Source organism: Larimichthys crocea, chromosome XXIV (genome assembly GCF_000972845.2).
Source record: "Larimichthys crocea isolate SSNF chromosome XXIV, L_crocea_2.0, whole genome shotgun sequence".
Lineage (NCBI taxonomy): Eukaryota > Metazoa > Chordata > Actinopteri > Sciaenidae > Larimichthys > Larimichthys crocea.
Window position 1 is genome coordinate 18,789,001 of NC_040034.1, and position 21,022 is coordinate 18,810,022.

General features: G+C 41.0%; 1 protein-coding gene across 3 annotated transcripts in view; it reads right to left on the bottom strand.

Annotated features, from left to right (window-relative positions):
• rbks (ribokinase) overlaps nt 1-21,022 on the bottom strand; it is a 38,823-nt gene that overhangs the window by 4,919 nt on the left and 12,882 nt on the right. For all 3 annotated transcript variants that reach the window (XM_019267556.2, XM_027274682.1, XM_010736382.3), the window contains exons 4-8: nt 20,281-20,344; nt 19,907-19,969; nt 17,956-18,120; nt 10,755-10,846; nt 4,194-4,382 (exon numbers count right to left, since the gene is read on the bottom strand). In XM_019267556.2, coding sequence (XP_019123101.1) covers nt 4,194-4,382; nt 10,755-10,846; nt 17,956-18,120; nt 19,907-19,969; nt 20,281-20,344 — 573 coding nt within the window. The remainder of the gene's footprint in view (nt 1-4,193; nt 4,383-10,754; nt 10,847-17,955; nt 18,121-19,906; nt 19,970-20,280; nt 20,345-21,022) is intronic.

The window sequence follows — 21,022 nt, forward strand, 5'->3', positions numbered from 1 at the left end:
CTGTGATCTTGACTCCCACCCTGATATGACAGATGGAGCCATGTGCCGTCACCTCCTGAAGCCGCCAGCCTTTGTCAATGAAAGACACCCTGGGGAGAGCAAAGACCAACTGAGGGGCAGCAATGACTCACAGTGGCTTCCACGTCCGGAAGCTTGCAGTAAGACTTGCAAACAGCTTGTCTGAAGTAAGGAAGGAGGAGGAAGGTTTAGGACGATCAAAGACACATTTAATTGGACCAATTAGGGCTCTCGCATCTTTGCTCCATCCACAGTTTTTTTATCTTAGTCCTCTTTAACTCTTCTGCGTATAACACTGAGCAACATGACTGCAGTGGCAGAGACCTGGATTAACATCTGGGCTGCTAAACGGCAGCTGCTGAAGCATGTGCAGTCCATTAGAACATGGTGATGTGGCAGTTTTTTTTATTGTGTCATGCTGACCCACTGTTTGCAGGGTTGAGGAATGCAGTGCTCGGGAGGTATTCCCTTACCTTTGGCTTCCAGGAAGGAATCATACAATTGGTCCTAGAAGACTGGGAATAATTTGACTGTCCAGACCCACCATACAGCTGTAATGTCTGGTTTAGACAGTGCTGTCTACCTTTCGCCCTACACACAGTGGACCTCCCGGATCAGTGGAAACCAAGGCCACCCAAGTCCTGCTGGGGCTAGAAGGCACTGTGTGTGTGTGTGTGTGTGTTTGTCTGTGTGCGCTTTAGCCTCATCTAACTGTCACACACAAAACAGCCAAGGCTCTGATCTCAGCAAGGGAAGCCTGTACTCAATTTAAGACAAAAGAGAGCCAAATGGATAAAGTGTGAGGGATGGGGGAGACCCACAGTAGATGAGTGGATCTGCTTTGTCATCCAGATTCCCGACCCTGACTCAGCCCATAATTGCTTGTGCCGTTTATAGTGTGTTATTCAGACAGATGCAGGAGGAGCAGATGATGAAATAGTTATAGTCAGGGAGACAAAGCTAAACGATTTAGCAGCCACATCATTAACCGAACCAGATCAACCCGAGACAAGTCGAAACAAAGTGATGGAATGCATCCGAATAAGGATGGTGAACGCTGGATATGTGTTCGCTCTGATTAGCAGTGGGTCACGCCACCCGCGGCGCCAAAATACACAGTAGCGTAGCTAAAAAAGTACCAAACCGCAAGTGAGTCACTGTGTTGATATCGAGGAATTGCAACCTAGAATACGGCCTGCATGCACAGTCCGATACTAGCAAAATTGGCAAGAAAAAATCCTTTTTAAAAATTCAAAAATGACTACTTCTATAGATCGGAAAAAAAGGCAATCAAATCTGTAATAACATACAAGGTAATCGTAACCAAAGAGGCCTATGTTTTCCCAGAAAGCTCAGAGAAGGGAATAATGATCTTGATAACAACCTGTTGTTTTTTTCCTCCAGTAAAAAAAAAAGAAAGGGCCTTACTGGAAGAGGGATTATGATGTCCAAAAGAGTTAAACACTCCAGAATTTATGGGCCCATCAAAGAACAGAAGGGGTGGGGAGAAAGAGCGTGTGTGTGTGTGTGTGTGTGTGTATGTGAGGGGGGACATGCAGCAGGCCCAACCACAGCTTTCTGCTGACTGATGCAGGCCCAAGAGGTGAGTCATGGGGGAGAGAAAGGAGGGGGGGGGATAGGGGTGGCGGGTAAGTTCTCCTGGGGGCTACTGGGAAACGGGTGTTACTGAAGCTGGTGAATAAGGTGAGTTATTTGTGTCTGCTTGGAAATGTTGGGTGGGCACAGAGGAGGTCACGCAGCGTTTGACAAAGCGAGACCTTTGTTCTTGAAACGCTGAAGTGACCTGAGATTACAAGCTGGTATTTTTCGTTGAGCTGCAGTTCCTTTGAAAGCGTGTCTGAAAACACACACACACACTTTTTACTGTCTCTCTCCTGTGTCTTTTCCCCAATTGCACAATATGACTACGACTTCATGCTTGTAATTGTTTTACTCCAGTTTTTACTATGCTGCATGATGAACAGCATTTGGAAATTATGGCACGATAAAAGTACCCAGGGGAACTCTTGAGTAGAGGAAACCATTACACAAACAATTAAAAGGCTTTAATCAAATGTGGTACGCACAAAGAGGTGATTAACACCTCGGTGTGGTGACGTAGAACACATGCCCCACTAACAGCTCAAAGACAGGAAACGCAAACATCTAGCCGAGGCTCCTGTGACGAAAACAAGCCACAGAAGACGTGGTGTGAAATGAGTCAAGCGACGCTGGCCTCTTTAAAATGATTAGAATCGGGGAGGGGAAACAGCCGGTGGTCACCACATCCCCAATGATAATTAAGCGGTTCCACTTGAGCAACAGACAGATCTGCAGCTCCACTCGAGCTCAGAGTACCAGGAGCTCATCGGACTGTGATGAGAGCACAAAAAAAAAAAAAGGTTCTGCGCGTCAATGCTTTGTTTTGGAACAGAGGATTTCCTGTGAAATCTAAACAGTTTCTGTGTGACTGCTGTAAAGGACACGTTTTAAAGAAATATTCTTCGGGTGTCTAAAATGTGAGGAGTGAGCTGGCTGACGCATTTTCTATTAAACATTTTTCCTTTTACTAACATGGGAAGTTACCTTCTTCTCCCGTCACAACCTACTACTGGAAAAAACATCACATGTATTATTAGAAAGTGCAAAACATCTTTGCACTTTCTAATAATACATGTATATTTTTATTTTTACAGCTATTATTTCACAATGATATTACAATATATATACATTAGATTTTATAATCATGATGATTCAAAATGATATATAGCAGTTAAAATACAAACATACTTTTAAACTCTCGACACTTTCATCCTTCAACAATGCTGCTGACCACTCTGGTTTATATCACTGTAAATGAAATACCACTGGGGAGTTGTTGGGACCAAAACAAGACCAAGACAAAGACTCTGTGAAAGCATGACCGGCTTTCTAAATATTTTATAGTAAATAAGTGATAATTAAAATAAGTTGGCCACAATAGCATCTCTGCGTGGTTGTGTGGTTTGAGTTAAGCGCTAACAATGCTAATGTTAGCATTATTAACATTTGCTAATTATCACATAATACAAAGTACAACTGAGGCTGATGGGAACGTCATTAGGTTTGCTGGTATTTAGTCGTACACCATAATAGGGCTACAAATAATGATTATTTTCATGATTAATTGATTATTAATCGATAATTGTTTGGTCTAAACGAGCCAAGCTACAATTTTAGTCATGTTAATGTGAGGCGTTAATGTTAATGTTAATATCTTCAAACAGCTTTAAAACCCTACAAAGTATTGATTTACTGAAGATTTACTAAAGAAAAACAGCAAATTATCAAAATGCTTGAGAAATCACTTTAATAATTAATAGATTATCAAATAGTTGTGTTTTAAATTTTCTTTGAACTGAAATTAATTTGAAATTAATGGACTTTCAAAGTCCATTTTTGAATACTTGATTTTTTATCCTCCTCATATTTTTACTTAATACAATTTACCAAGACAAATTCCTTGTAACTGAAAAGACCTACTTGGCAATAAATCTGATTCTGATTTAGCTTGATGAATAACATATACATATACATACACACACACACACACACACACACACACACACACACACACATAAATTCAATACAGATATGTGTGTATATGTATATATGTATGTATATGTGTGTATGTGTGTGTGTGTGTGTGTATGTATATGTATATGTTATTCATCAAGATAAAAAAAAGAAATGTGTGTGTGTATATATATAGATAGATATATATAGAATATACACACACATACATACATACATACATACATACACACACACACATATACATATATACATATACACACATATCTGTATTGAATTTAATGGCAATTCATCTTATTCACTGCAGGAAAAGTCACAGGATCAACAGAGAGTAGGATTTATCCTCTGGTAAACATGATTGGACGGTCAGTGCTGCTAAACTTGCTAAACATTCTTTGGTTGAAGCTTCTTAATTGTGATAATTTGCTAATTTCATGGTGAATTGAATATGCTTGGGCTTCGGGATGTTGGTGGGAAAAAAACAAGCAAACGACAAAGCCCTGGGAGATTGGGATGTTTTTTCTTTTCTTCAGGGACACAAATACTAAAATGAATAACTGAAAAAACAATGACCACATTACACAAAAATGTGTCATGCTTACCGTGGTGTCCACGGCTGTGACTGCAGTAGTCGGAACATGTTTGGAGGTAGAGTCGCGTGCCTCGAGCACCACGCAGCCTTGGGGTCCCAAAGTGACTATGACTGACCCGCAGCCTCGCTGCAGGAGCTCCTGAGCCGCCCGATGAGCTTCCTCCACATTAGTTACTGACGAACCAGTCAGCAGCTCAGCCTGCATGTAGACACAGTACCAGAGGAGCAGAGGTAAGACACTGCACACACGCACACACTGTATAATTACATTTATATAACAAACTCTTTTTATTTAAGCATCTCATTTAGCAGAAGATGATAATGGGACACTATTTCTTCTAAACAAGTCTTTTTAGGTCAGGGAGCCACCCTAATCAGAGGTTTGGAATTAAAATTAAAGATAGGGCAAAACCAGCATTACTGTGGGATTCTGGGAGAATAAATAAGAAACGGCATTTTGGAAATTCCCCATGGCAAAAACCCAGGACCTGAGGACTGTGTGCAATATGCAAGATGATAAATGGCTTGAGTTTTTGCCTTTAAAAAAAAAAAAAGCCAACTAAAATCTTATTTTGTCTCTCTAATGAACACAGTTAAGTATATTATAACTGTTTAATAGTCCCTAATTAGTAGTGTTTAACAAAGCTTTTGCTTACTCGCTGTAGTTTACTGTTTCGTATTAACAGTTTTGGGATGAGTCAGCTCTTAATTACACACTGACCGTGGTCAGACAGACTCATAAAACACATTCAGTCTGTTACGGATTTTGCTGGATCCGTCAGCAGTCTGCGGGCCAAACATTTTCAAAGAGCAGATCCTCTGACTACACTGCTTCATCTGGCTCCAAAATGACTCAACGGTGACAAAGCAGAGCTCTACAGCTGATGTTTGAGGAACTTCAAGGGAACGCAGAACCACAGCAGAATTCTCCAGAGTGAGAGGCACCCTTGATACGGATGAGCCACAACATTAATCTTTGGTGTTTAAACGCAATCGCATGGAAGGTTTATCGGCAAGCAGGACTGCTGTTTTAGATGAACGCGACACCGATGCGTGTAAGATGAAATATCACATACTGCATCAAAAACATGCTCTTCTTTTGAAATATTTTTGCTATCCATGCCAATTTTTTTTATTGACTGACTGAAATTACTCGCTCAGACATGCTTGCCCTGCAATCCACCCCAAACCTCAGCCTTAAAAAAAAAAAAAAAAGGCTTTACTTCTGTTTTCGCAGGCGTTGAGTTTCAATGTGCTAAACTGACTTTGCTGTCCTTAAATACAAACCGCTAAATCACATTCCTCGAAATACACCTCATATTAGCACAGCAAGTTTCACTGGTTATAAATTATTAATATAAAACATGTGTCGGCAAGCATTTTTTTCTTTATTTTGCTTCATGAGCAGCGTTGCAACATAACAGCAACTGCCTTGAATTTTAAGCGGTAAAAAAAAGACAGAACAAAAGAGATGCAGATGCTTTTGATTACTGTCAACATGTTAGCATGCAACTGTCTGTTAGAGTGATGTCAAATGTGGTTTAATGCTGTGCTTATTACAGGGAACTTACAAGTGACTGTTTGGTGTCCGGTGTCTGTCGGATATGATTTGATCATCGATTCATTTAAAATAAAAATGTATTCATCAAATAAATAACTCATAAACATATGTTGTGATTCTCTAAAATAAGAACTATTGCCCAAACTGATTCAGATTTCCCCTCCCTCTACACAGACTGCACACACTATATGGGATCTATTTTTACTTCTGGTAATGTACTGTACTTTTCTCTTGCTTTGTTTACAATGATTCATAACAAGCTTGCATGGGTGCTGAATGTACACTCATGTTTTTCTTCTCACATAGATATTTTATCCACGTGTTGCAATAATAAAAAAGAAAAAAACTATTATAGCATTATACAAACACACATACACATTATGTTAACATTAATTAGCTGTATAAATGAAATAATAAATGACTCATTAGTTGTGGCATTTTGTTCAATTTTTATCCTATTTTAATCAGGAGGAATAAAAGATGTTTATGCCTTTCAAAGGATCACAGAAGCACGTGTGGAAAAAAAACAACAACCCTGTAAAGTGACAAATAATGTTCTTCATAATCTAAAAAAAACAAGGTATATCAGTGTGGACGTTCCCTTTAATTTGCTGCGGCAATTAGAGGTCTGTAATCACCTGTAAAAATACCAGCAGTGAGGAGAACACACACACACAGTTAAAAAAAACAAAATGTATTTTGTGTTCGTGCTGCTGTGATGCTTCTTGATCCCTTTCAGATCTGTGTGTGGATCCATTTTTGGCACGTGAGGTCCTCAGGTGGACATCAAACATAATTCCCCTCACTATAAAGCACTTCAGCGTAGTATGTGGCCTGAGGATCAAAGAGGGCCTGCTCTTTGTCATCCTTAAGCCGCCCATTTCCCCCTCCCCATACCCCTCAGCCTGAGCATGGTACAGTGAGACCACACACATGCACAGTACAGAATGTGTGCCACCTCTAACCCAACATGGGAGGGTCACAAAGCACGGCTCACGCTAACGTCGAAGAAGGGTCTGAGGATCCAATCCCCCCTCTCTGCTTTTGTGATCTGTCAAAGTGAACAATGACCTTGGACAGTTCAAAAATAAACCACAGAGTGTATCGGTGCTTTTAGAGCCCGCAGCCTCCCCGGTGCTGTCAGATGCCAAGAGAGAAAAAGAGACGTTTTGTTAGTCATCAGCTTCACACCGGGGCAGGGAATCAATCTACCTCCCTCTGTGTACAAGAATATGAGAAAGTTGAATTATGTCTCTCTCACTGTGTCTGTGTGTGTGTGTGTGTGCGTGTGCTTAACACACACTGTGAGCACCTATTTTTTTTTAAAGCATATGCAGTGGTGGGTGTATTTACAAGAATGTATATGTTTAGGCATATCGCCAAAGGGTGGAAATAATATGCTGTCATTACAGTCATTTTGTGCATGAATATTTCAATCTGGAATTTGTTCAATTTCCTCTTCTTACTGACAGGATGTCTAACTCTTGTTCCTGTAAATGACTAACTTGATTTTATATTGGTAAATTTAGAGGATTAGTCTCGACCAAAGCCTTTTTCGGTGCTATTTTTATCTGCATAATTACTCATTTTGTCAGATCTCTATAAGCAGTGTATCATAAATGATAAGAGTAGGAACATGTGCAGTGTAATATATTTTTTCTCATCTTTAATCATGATCTGCATTTATAAAACGTGACTCCTGAAATGGACACAACATTCACCAGTACAAAAAATGTGAAATTATATTAAAACACTATTAGACTTAAAAAGAAGTGGAATATAATTATATTGCAGATATTATTAAAAGTAATCACTGTGAGAGTAATTAAAAAATACTTAAAATACAGTTACTCACTTACAAGAACAAGTCACTTTAAAGTATGTATATTTTAATTTTATATTTTTCCTGTAACTGCTCGCTATGTCATAATCCTGTTTAATTATGATGATGTCCTTTGTTAATTAACACTGAACAGTGGGCAAACAAATACAAAACTACAAGCTTAAAGGTCCAGTGTGTAGGATTTAGTGGCACCTCACAGTGAAGTTGCAGATTGCAACCAAATGAACAATCTCCCATGTCTCACCCTCTCCTTCTAAGCATGTAAGAAAAACTCTGGCTGCGAAATGTATATAAAAAGCAAAAGTCTCTAGTATCTAGATCAGTGTTTGGTTTGTCTGTTCTGGGCTACTGTACAACATGGTGGACTCTGTGGAAGAGGACCCGCTATCACTGTAGATCCAAAGGGCTCATTTTGAGACAACAAAAACACAACAGTTATTTTCATGTGATTATACACTAATGAAAACATACTAATGAATCATTTATTCCATTCCTGCTAATATATACTCCTATATTTTACACACTGGACCTTTAATCTACTTTAATCTACTAAAGAGGACACTGCTTTGTTAAAGCACAAATATCTGAAGACTCTAATCAGGGCCACATGATTAAAAACAAGACTAAAGGTTATCCAACTCACTTCTGGACTTCCTCAGAGTCAAACAATCTCACACACACACACACAAACATTTGTGCAGCAATATCCGGCTCACTTATTACACCTGCACCAATGAACATTGTGTCAAATATCACAGTAAGTAAACCTCATATACATATAGATAGATACGTACATATAGACTTTAGTGAAAGAATATACAAGGTAAGAATAAGAGTGTGCATTCAATATACGTTAGTTTTTAATCATGTAGCCATGATATATTTTTTTGGGAAGGATCCATTCTTCTTGTTTTTTGATTGCACCTTTTTGTATTAAATTAAATATACAAATGACTTATCAGTACATTAAGATCCTCGATGTTTTTTCCTCTGTCTGTCTCTGGGTGGGATATTTTAGTGCTCTTTCCACCCCTGCATACTACATAATATATAACATGACTGCACCTCCATAATCTGACCCTCTTAAAAAAAAAAAAATGAAACAGAGAAGACATGTTGCGCTTTCGTCAACTCTCCCTTTCATGTCCCCACACCTGGCTACAGCTTCTCTCCGCCCCGCATCACCACATCAAATAGAGGCTCCCAGGCAAACTCACATGTACTTTATCCCCAGAGGGGGAGGCTGACTCAGCCAAAGTGCACATCTGCCTCGTTGTTTTTACTACGATTCCCATCTATCCCTGCCTCCCATCGCTCATCTGTCATCACCTGACAGTGAAGAATCAAGGTGCCATGACACTAGCTTTTACAGTAAAAGGGTGGAGAGATACTTATGTCATACCAGAGGGTTCACATATATAGCTGAAGGCTACAGTGGGGTTATTGATGTGCTGGCGGGGGTCATGACCCAGGAGGTACGGTTGACTCACTTTGAAAAGGTGTGTGTATGTGTGGGCGCTCATAACATCTCAAAGCTCCTCCATTCACAGAGAAAATGAAAAGAAATATTTGTACCTAGACGCGACTCAGAGCTGCACAACAAGTCTCCTTATCTTACGTGACACATTCTAGCTTACGTGTTACTTTCAAGGTCAAGGAGCACATCATTAACTAACTGCATTAGTTTGTGGGGCTACACCAGCACATCCAGTGTGTAGTATTACCCTGCTGAGTGGAAGCTGCTCCTGGATGCTATCAAGTTCAAGCTGACTTTACCCAAATATTGTAAATTTGCCAACAACACATTGGTTAGTCCACATCCTGAAAATGTTTTCTCTTGTAACTTTAAAGGTGAGACTCAAAATACAAACACATAAACAGACAAGCAGGCCATCTTATATGTCAGAATGGGTCTCTCCCTAACCCCTCCTGCGACTGAGTGTCAGACACTCAATTCTAAGCATTTTGGTAAATTTATATGCACCAGTCTGTGTTTTCCATGCATTGGTTTCAAAGGAAATGAGAGTAAAGCATAGTTGCCTTAATTATATTAAGGATTAATCCTCTGGAGTCCAAGCAATTGCCCACGATTGCGAAAGCATTTGATAGGGCCATTAATTGGACCCCAGAGGGTTAAAACATCAAAACATAGACTTGGGAAAAATGTTTGTTCTGTCAAAATAAACTATTTGGTATATTTGAAAGAAGCAGGAACCCACTGATAAACTCAGGAATAGCAAATGACTGGGTAGACTACAGAGCACCACCATGGTGGATGACGTAATGGTAGATTTATTTGTAAAAACAAATTCCTTGTTCAACTGTAGAACTGATCAGAACAACTCTCCCGGAAATAAAGATCAACCTCTCCCAGAGTGAGGGAAATGTTGCTTCAAGTTGGACAGTCCCTTGTGGGTAAGGACCGATCCACTGGTGATCTTTGCTATTCAGATCTGTATTCGAGCCTTCTTCTTACAGGCAGAATTGCTGGAGGTATTTGCCAACACTGATGTTGAGGTGTCATTCTGTCCCATAATTTCGAGTTAGACTTCTCCCTATGTCTTGTGAAACTCTTTATCTTTTATTATTTCTCATGTCGTTCTAAGCATTTGCGTTAGAACGTACAAGAAAAATATGGGACAAATTATGTCCGGTATTGAATCAGTTAGGCATAGTGCATTTAGACTCACTCTATAACCTCAATATATCAATGATCAAGTGCATATTTAATTGGAAACTTTTATAGAGATGTTGTTTCAAAAATGTGCCAATTGCCAAGATTTTTGCTTAATTAGCTTGATATCTACAACTGATAAAGTTTACAAAGAAGTCTTTTCAAGAAGCAAAAACTGATGGTTGCTGGCTAAAAAATGCAATACATGCCGTTTGTCTACCTCTGTTTGAAACTGAGAGGCCTTTGTTTAAAAATATGACTAAGAATTTTGATGGTAAATCTGCCCCCGATACCACTGTTAGAGCAGAAAACTGTTCAACCCACAATTTTGCTGTGTAGGACTGGTATCAGTTTTCTTTTTGCTCTTTTGTTATTATGAGTGTATGCATGTGTGAGAAAGGCAGATATTGTGTGAGGAAGCATAGATGCTGCTGTGATAAATACTGTGAAAGCGTGTGTGTGTGTGTGTGTGTGTGTGTGTGTGATAAATCACCTCAGATTCATTACAGCAAAACACATCAGAGGCTCTGTAGAAACCTGTATCCAAGTCAGGAATGGCCGGCGCTGGGTTGAATATCGTCTTTACTGAAACAAGAAACCAGGCAGTGATCCACTTTATTGACCACAGAGTTAAATGAATCTACAGGTCACTCGGGATAACATGCATAACATTAACAAGGTTTAAAGAAATATCATTGTTCTCAATGACACACCCAGTTATAGCTGCCAACTTGCCTTTAAAGGGATACTATTTTGACAATGTCCCTCAGTGACACATTTTACAGTTGTGCGGTGTTTCTTTTCCATTTGCTAAGCTTTACTGTCAAGGTCTGGCATTACCTTAATTAAACTTTCAATGGGAACAAAGGCTAGCGGTCTACCACTGGGGATTGCTCTCGCAGGCAAAGCTCAAGTGGATAAGCTTCTATAAAAAGACACCTTTTAAACGATTAAATTAGCATTCCCCCGGAAAAAGAACACTGGCGAGAGACACACACACAAAAAAAGAGCTGGTGGAAACGGCCTCATATCCTGTAGCTGTCTGTGGTATATTGTAACCCTTGCAGTTCCAGGATTGTGTGTGCGTGCGTGTGTGTGTGTGTGGAAAAGATTCAACATGAGGTACATAACCTAATATATGTGTGTAAGTAAGTGTGTGGGTGAGATGAGTTGTGACCCTTTCTGTTTATGTTGAGGAGCGCAGGAGAGGAGAGAGAGAGAGCGAGAGTGTTTGTCAGAAGTAATCCTCTGTACGTGTTGCACATCACTGTCTTATGCATATTCATGAGCACAGAGCATTAATGCATCTAATACCATGATTTCTGTGTATGTGCGAAGGATAAGCCCAGCTTGACGAAGCGATTAATTCTGATATCTCTGTGTATGAAATAAAGCCTCACGCAAGCGTGTGCGTGCGTGTGTGTTTGTGAGGGAAATATATGTTCAGCGTCGGTGACATCAAAGTCTGTTGCGCAAAAAAAAGTGTGTGCCTAGTTGCTGGGTGAGTGTGTGTGTGTGTGTGTGTGTGTGTGTGTGTGTGTGTTTGCGTGGGCACATAAGAGAGCAGCTGCGTGGGTTTGTGCAGGGCTTTGGCCACCTGGCGCTTTGAGGTGGATGCTGGGCTGCTCGCGAGTAAAAGTGTAAAAGTGGAAATAATGTCTCTCTCTCTTTTTCAACACACACACACACACACACACACACACACACACACACGCACTGTACTGTATGTATACCCACACAAGCCACAGCGACGTCACAAAGAAAGTGACACTGGGATCTTTTTGACTCTTCTCTCTGTCTGTGAACCGATTTCCATCGCTTACATATCTGAAATCTCTGACGCCTCAGTTTTGCATAAAAGGAAGACGCTCCTACAGCTCTAGATTCCCGAGTTGAACCATGTCAGACTGATTTGCAGTTTAAAGTGACACCATGTAACTTTTTAAAATCATTTTTTAGGCTGTATTGACTTGTAATCATGTAAATGATAGATCTTTCATTCCCACTCTGTGCCTTTGTGCTCCTTGTACGATGTATGTAAGGCTCTATGGCACACACACCATTTATTTTTGATTTGAATTGCCGTGCCAGAACTGGAGCTGGGCAAGTGGGCAATGTAACTGAGCCCAGCAGCCTCTATGGACATAATGACAGAGGCAAAAAGACAGAAGAGGGACGTTGACGGACAGAGAAAAAGAGAGAGTGAGCTGCCAGACAAGAGTAAATCTGGGATTGACTTTTAGTCGTTGGCAAGAGCTCGGTGAAATAAAAGGCTGAAAGACAGACGCCAAGCTGGGCTGACTGCTGTTGGACTAGTAACCAAATCGTGCTCAAAATGGACCATCTCCAAAGTCAGGCCGACCTGCCTTCAAACGAGCTTGGTTGACATCAGATGGGCTTCCATATCCTTCAAGGACAATTCCTCACTGCTATTTCTCTTCCTCTCCTAGATCCATTTTGTTATTTCGTCTGCGTTTTTCAATGAATAAGAGGTAGATGTGAAGCAAAAATGGATTGAGGCACAGTGCAATAGTAAACCACTAAAGAGGGCGCTGATTTTATACATCAGTTACTTAAAGACAAGTGCACCATCAGTTAAAGACACACCTTTAAGTGGGTTGCCCTCTTGTAATGGAGATGCAAATGACCGCTGTGCTGGGCGACACACCAAGTCAAACCGAGTTAAGCCAAGCCTGCACATGTGCTCTTTATAACTCTGCTATCCTCATCACTTAAACAATGATGAAACAACCAAGTGAGACACTGCTTTCATTTATTACTGCTACTGTAACAGTCACACCTGTATGAGTAGGTAAGTAGGTAGTGGATACACCGGGCCAGCACTGAGAGGCTCAGGAAAAGCTCCCAGTTCGGGTCATTAGCAGACTAACTAAATAAGAGCACTGCCCAAGACTCAGTTATTTCCTTAAACAGCTGGGCACTGTTGGTCCTGAAGTAAGTATTTCCAACAGCAGGATGGTGTATGTCTGACTATTGAAAATACACTTCAATGAGTAATATCCAGTGTGTGTGTCTCATTAATGAGTTGTGAATAGTTTTTGGACAACATCAGACTTCTCATGGGATTTGTTGACGGTAAGAAAAATGCAGAATAAAGCTAGCCTCTTCGAGATGGCACTTTCAGGCAGGGTGATAGAGAGAAGATATATTTAACACCTGTATATACTTTGACACAGAGGTCGTGATCATTTCTTACAGAGGGAAACCTCATGGTGCCTTTGTATACAGTATCTGGGTCTAAATGAGGAAACGATCGTTTATTTTTTTTTGACACACAACTAGACTGCAGTTTTCCTCACATTTAGGAAGTATTACATCGTGCCTGCATTTTGATTTTTCGGCACTGTGTTATTTGAGATTTCTGAGATTTAATCATTTAAATTTCAGAGTGTAATAAAAAACAAAAAGTGCTTTTCATTTTACAACTTTCAGCAAGCTGCGCCTAATTGTGCAACACTCACATTCATGCCAGCGCAACTGACACCACAATCTCTCATAACAAAAGGTTGACCTGGAGGACAGACAGGTTAAAGAGAGGTGGACAATTGATTCTTTTTAGCAGAGTTTAATATGACTGCTTCCTGTCCCATTTGTAAGGAAAGAGCTGCCATTATCCAGGAATAGAAGGTACAAGGGAGAGGAGAGGAGCAGATGGTTTGCTTAGCTTCGGTGTATACAATTGCAATATACTGGAAACTTGAATTTCAACAAGTTTCAACTTTTTCTCCTTGGTCTGCCAAAGAACGCCTGGACATTTTCTTTTCCGTGACCATTTTGTTTGTTTCACAACTGCACTGTAGCCTCTAAATAAACATAAATTAACAATCTCGATGAATGCATCAATATAAAAACACTATAATGAATGCAGAGCCATCGCGCTCCCCTCAAAGGTGGAGACTGCAGTTTTTCCTCCTCTACCTCGTCACATTTTCCAAATGTTCTTCAGAGGCTCACATGCAATATCAAACATGTGACTCAAATTAATGGGACACATGTTAACCCCGTGCTGATTATGTAAGCTTGATTATGCTGCTAATTGGAGTGATTATCATAAAATATGTGGAGTACTTCTGTGGCCTTAAGAGACACCCATCAGTCAGTTAGTGGAGCAGTGATCACCTGCTGTATGCCATGTAAACAGGATAAATAGACAAAGGATCACTGAATACTCATTATCATTTGTAGCCGTGGACAGAACTGGTAGGAAGTACCCTGTTGTCTTCCACTATCTGCCCCCTCATTTGCCATCTGTGGCGTGAACACAATGTTTGCGTCAAGCGTGTTACTTCAGCGCTGTTGCCGAATGCATAGGCCAAGTGCTCATGAAGTATACATGCAATAAGAGTGCAGAGGACGGGAGTTTATCAATATGCACGCGAGAGCAGCTTGTGTGAAATCCCCAATGCACCAATGCATGAAGGAATCTACCTCTCTGATGCAAGAAGCTGCTACTGTGGACGTAACGTTAACCAGTACGTTGCTTCTCAGGTTGCTTTGTTTTGCTCTCCAGGTGTTAGTGAAACCACATAAACACGCTTCGGCACACACACACACACACTCAGACACACACGCTCGCAGCTGCTGGGACAGATGTGGTAATACCGGGATGTGTGCATACTGAGTCACGTCTGGCAGGAGTGTGTGTGTGCGTGTGTGTCATGACTCTGTTGTTTTTTTTGATTTTTTAAAAACGCAATGAGGTTCACAGTCTGGTCGCACATATGCGGGGATAGGAAGCCAAAACAGTTCAGAAAAGTACAAAAGATTACAGTGGTTTGTTGCTGTGGTGAATTTATGGGGAAAAGGTGGATGGAAAACAAGGGCAGAGGGAAAACAGAGTAATGCACAAATCACTCATACACTCTTACAGTACATGCACACACACTCTCACACACACACACATAAAAGAAATGAGTCATCAGTGAGTATGTGAAAAGGCTTTAAGAGGCTCTAATTGCATCTGATGAGAAATATAAAAGCGGCTTCTTGCTCAGACAAGGAAGAGGGGGAGGAAGACGTGGTGAAGACGGAAGAAGAAAGAAAGAGTGAAACTATACAACTCCCACCATTTCCTCAGTTCTTAGAATTTATTTAATTCCATTAACTTCTCAATATTAAATGGTATATGGCAATGAATTCCGTTCATACATATGTTTTCCTCCCGCATAATTATACTCAAGGAGAATAAACTTTTCTCGATAGGTTATCTTGACAAGTGTTTCTGAGGGCTGGCATCCACAGTACGTGTGGCTTGATGGTGACATTTGCGTAATACGAGCGGCGCTTCACCCCCGCGTCATTAAATCCTCACCACCAAACCCATTAACACCCATTCTCTCCAGAGAGCTCCATTTACGCAATGCTCTGGTGCGGCAACATCGAGTTGGCATCTTTGCCAAGCGTCTTCGCTCGCCTTGTCTTTCTCCTGGCGCCACATGCCGAGCCTGATCCCGTGGTACGGTCGACACGCCGAGGAGGGGGAGGGGGGGGGGCGGTGGTGGAGGGTGGGTTTGGGAAAAGGGGGTGGCGCACGGCGAGGCCATCTGGGTATCCCATCTGCAACACGGCTATGGCTGCGACTCTTTCGTTCTGGCAGCCTGCAGCGAGCGATTACCAACGACAGGCCCTGATGACAGGAGCGAGAGGCTCCCCAGACGTCTCGAATGACGTGGAGGCCTGCTAATAATAGGATGCTGTTTAAGATGATGAGCTCAGTAACCTGGTTATCACCAAAAAGGTGCAGGGAGGAAGGGACAGAGGGAAGGTGGATATCTAAAAATAAGTTTTGTTTATGCAGAACTACAAAAATCATGTTGGCTTTTAGTAATGTGCTTAAAGAGAGGGTGGCTAATGTAGAAAGTGAGAATCAAGGATGCAACAAAGTATTACTTGTTGTATTATTTGTCCAGCTCACACTTTAAGTGATAAAGTGATATAAGCCAATGGGACAGCGCTTTCCAAACTGTACATTTAGACTACAAACAGAAAAAGTCACATGACATTCAGTCTTAGATGCAACTTCTTGTCCTGTGCTGTATTTTTCTTTGCTAAAAACAGCAAGATATGTTTTATAAGCCAACATTTAAAGGCTTGAACCGGCTTGTGCGAAGTGTCTGAAGGCAAAAGTGTTCTACTGAAAGGCTGCACTTAAGACAGGGCGAAAAGTCTGCCATCATAGTTGGCGTTGCAACCCACAAAAGGTGATGAAAGTTGTTTGGAAGAATGAAAAAAGAGAGCTCAAATCCTGCTTGACATGGTAAAACGTGGTGTAACAGTAGAACAAATAGGGAAGAGCAAACTCGTTCTGTACCTTACACTAGCCACGGTAAGCTATTAGTCATAACTAAACTGTAAGTGGTGCTTTAGCAGCAAAATCTCAGAGTGTACTGAATCAAATTTGCTTTTAATTTTTAGCTGGAAGTGTAACAAACGCTACAAGATGAATAATTGCATTGTCACGATGAATGGTATGTTAGCTGCTATGTAGCTGCTCGTAGTCTGGACCAACTCAGCTGTGAAGAGTACAAGAAGACGACGTAAAAACAGGTTTAGAAATGGGAACGTCACTGTGGCACAACATGCAGTCTTTCTGAGCTGTACACACTTTATGGATGACTGAAGTAACGCAACTACCCATTTTGCCGAAATATACCACCTCCATCTAAATCTTCTTGCTCTTCATTGTTAAGCTTGTTAGTTGGTGCGTGCAGTATTGGTTTTCACCCATAAAAGCAACTGCCTTCCACTCTGGCATTGGTCAGAACCGCTTCAGAATCTCAGCTTGTTGACTGGCATGTCACTCATACAGTTCTTATGTTATTAAGTTATTACTACCTGATTGAATTTACTTTCTCACTATCGTTACTAAATACGTGACAATAATCTTGTATAAAACCTCGTCTCAGCCATGTGTCTGTTGTGTTTATAGAACATGCAGTGTTGAGCTAGCCAGCTCACCTGGCCAAAGAGGAATGGACCCAACCTGGTCATGCATGAGGATTAAGACAGAAGCAGTGTACTGTATATAGTCATACTTTGGCAAAAATATGCGTATTTGGAACATACTGAGCACCCAGATGGCTAGCAGAGAAGTAGATTGTGTTGCAGAAGTGGTTTTTGAGGAAGTTTCAATGGACATTTTTGATACTTTTCTGGACACATTTCCTTCTTTCGTCACTACTAGGATCCATTATAACACCATGAATCCACACTGACTCAAATCAAATCAAACTTTTATAATGCCAATATGGTGTTTTTAAAGAAAGACCTTGAAAGTGTGAAAGGTTTGTGTATCACTTAAAAGGTAGATAAAATAATAATATGCAATGAATCCTAAATAGTTTGACACACAAACAAACATTAAATGATGTATTAAATGATGCTGTTCAAGGTTTGTTTAACAGATGAAGACTAAAATGACATCTTTCCTCTTCTACCGTGCAGTGTATGTGAACAAATACCTTCAACCTCTATAGTCAAGGCTTAAAAGACCACAGATGGTGACAATAAACAGTTAACAAAATGCAAATGTAACCACCTGTTCTATATTATATAAGACTGGCATTATAATACTTTTTTAAATGTTTTAGAATTGATCATTTTCTCTCCGAGAGAAGAACCTGCACATGTGCCATGGACGCACAATCACATACAGTACATGGACACTCACTGACCTTTGTTCTCCTGAGCCATGCGTAGCGCCTGCAAGGACGTTTGTGGACTGATCTCCAGTTGGCACACCAGCACTTTTCCACGGCTGATGGCTGGGAGTGCTTTCTGCAGCTCCTCACTGCCCAGCAGCAAGTTAGCACCGGCCACAATCACAATGGCATTCTCACCTGCCAAGGGCCACCAAAAAAGACATGTAACGATGCAGAAAATGTTCTTGAATTTGAGAATTGGTGAAAGAAAGTGCAAATTAGTGTGCATATCCCATCCACTAAGGGGTCATCATAAGAATTGGTGATGCAAATTCTCTAGTTGGGTGCTATTAAACCAGTCCAGTTGTGTCTGGGTGGTGAGCTAGATTTGTGCACTCACACACACCATCATTGACTTATTATTTTTACTCAGACCACCACCAGCTTCTCCTAAACCTAATCAAGTAGATTTGGTGCTTAAATCTAACCCAACTGTGACTGAACATTGAAAATAATGAGTTAGCTACATTTAAAAATAGAATTCACCATTGGCTTTTGGCTTCACATGGACAAAAACCCAAGTCTTCTGGATGAAAGTCCTTGATCCATTCATATACCACAAACTCTTCTACAAACACGGACTTGCTTCTTTATACTATGCTGCCTGACATTCTAAAGGCGTGTCAGACTCGCCAAGACTTGTAAAAGAATAAATTTAGTCCTGCTTCGTATGGGCTTCAAACTTTGGTGAGACAACAATACTTGGCTCCCAGTATATCTGCCATTGCAGATAGCCCAACTGAATCAATCGAGTTTGCAAATCCAGGGTTTCCATCTGGACACAACCAATAAAACCATTGCTGAAGAAGACACAACAAGACAATGTAATTAATTAATGTTAGTGTCATGATTTATTTGCTAAATCTGTGTTCATGCACTTTTAACTTTTTTTTCATATTTCTGGCATTTCGATAGGTCAGATTTATTGTACAATAAAAAATGCACACACAAACAGGTGGATGGACTCGATGTCTTTTCAGCAACCTAGGCCATCTGCCTTGAATATTTATGAGAAAATCTCTGTCACCTTCAAAATAATTAAAACAATCCAGGTTTAATTCATCCAGTAAAGTTATTATCTTACATTTTGGTTTAAATGGACTGTACTTATATAGCGCCTTTCTAATCTTCCAACCACTTAAACTACATGCTTACAGTACGTATCTCATTCATCCATTCGCACACATTCATACACTGATGGCACTGACTGCCATGCAAGGTGTCAACTGTTCATCAGTTTTAGGAGCTAACCATTCGTAAACACACTGATGGCGCAGCCTTTGGGAGCAATTTGGGGTTCAGTAACTTGCCCAAGGACACTTCGACAGACTGGAGGATCGAACCGCTGATCATCTGATTAGTGGATGACCCGCTCTACCCCTAAGCCACAGACGCCAATTAATTCATCAATTAATTAATTAATTAAGGAAAGCTAGAAACATGTTTGAATTAATTTGGCTTTTAACACAAAAGCAACATGGCATGTGCATGTTGCTTTATGGGTCATTATTTCTTCTTTGCAACCTCTAAATAAATCTCTTTTATTTTAAAGTCAATAATAATATTAATGACTTATGAGGATGCACTCTCCTGGGCTTCCAGATGTCATCATCACCTCACATCACCTGACTGTAAGTGCTACAGAAACTGCTCTCCAAGAGGAAAGCCTTAGATTGTAGCAAACTGGAGCCTGTAGATACTCAGCATGGTTTGGTGCACTTAAGCGTTTGTAATTTGCGAGTGTGTGTATATCCGGTGATTACAGTCACTTGAGCTTTGGTGAGTAAATGGCAGCCCCGAATGCATGGGCATATAGTGTGTGCGTTCAGTAGCAAGAAAGAGTGTGCCAACAACACACATGCACACACAAGACCAATTCTACAGCTGAAAGAGCTTTTAGAATCTCAGTGACAAAAGCATTTACCTGCATCGTTGACAATGATGGAGGCAGCTCCTGTGGCGGCACTGGAGGTCTGCTCTACGAAGTCTGAAACATGGAGAAAAGATGAAAGGTGTGGAGTTTGAAAGCCGTGTCCCCTTGTGTCTTTCCAGAAAAAAGAAATATGTTGCTTCTCATTCTCGACCAACTTTCAAAACACCAAAGTAACCACTGCTAATTTCTTAAAGTGCAAGTCACTGCTTTTTGGCTATAAAGAGTCAGGTGAACTGAAGGTTTAATGATCATTGCTCAAAACAGTAACGCAAAAAAAACTACTGCTATGAATGTGAACTTTTCCAATGCAACATGAAAATGGTAACCAATTTGGCATGTTATGCAAAAAAAAAAAAAAATCTTACCTGTGTTTACTCCATTGTCCTTGAAATTCTGGATGTAATTGTCTCCAAAGAAGTCTTTACCAACCTAGAAAAGATTGAAGGCAAAACGATAACAACAAAGAGGGTGTCAAGCGGGGTCAGACTTGGTTAGCGGCAACTTTTGAAAAGTGGTATACTCAAACCTCAGTTGGGTTGGATTTTCGTGTGCCCTGCCAGCATACTGGCATGGTGCCGCCGCCGAAAATGTGCAAAAGCGAACACACAAAGTCAACAAACGCACACGCGCAAACACACGACCAGCTGCGCCAAGCCTTCAAGACACGATAACCCCGCCTTTACGCCTCTTCATGCCCACCTCGCTTTCGTTTTCTTTCCCTCCTTTCCCTCTTCCCCTGATCCGCACAGGGATGTCCACATCTGTAGCTACTTTGGGTTGTGGAAGGGGTCCCCACCTTGCCCCGAGGCGCCTACTTCGAACCCACGCTTTCCAAAAAACGTGCCAAAACCCGGGCACTTCTAACTGGCTGTGATAGAGGGTTGGGATGGTATTGGTGCTTGGCCCCATTCTCTTTGAAGAGCGGCCTTCTGTCTTGGATGTTTTTGACAAGCCCGGGTGTCTATTTTTGGGTTCTCCCCATGCCCGGAGAGCTCCTCCCGCACTGGGTTGTTATCGATCGGGCCTCTTTGTTCTGACAGAGGTGGGGCTTCGGTGCTTTAGTGTTCAGGTTGAAAGGCCATACTAAGCTTACTGATTGGAGACTCT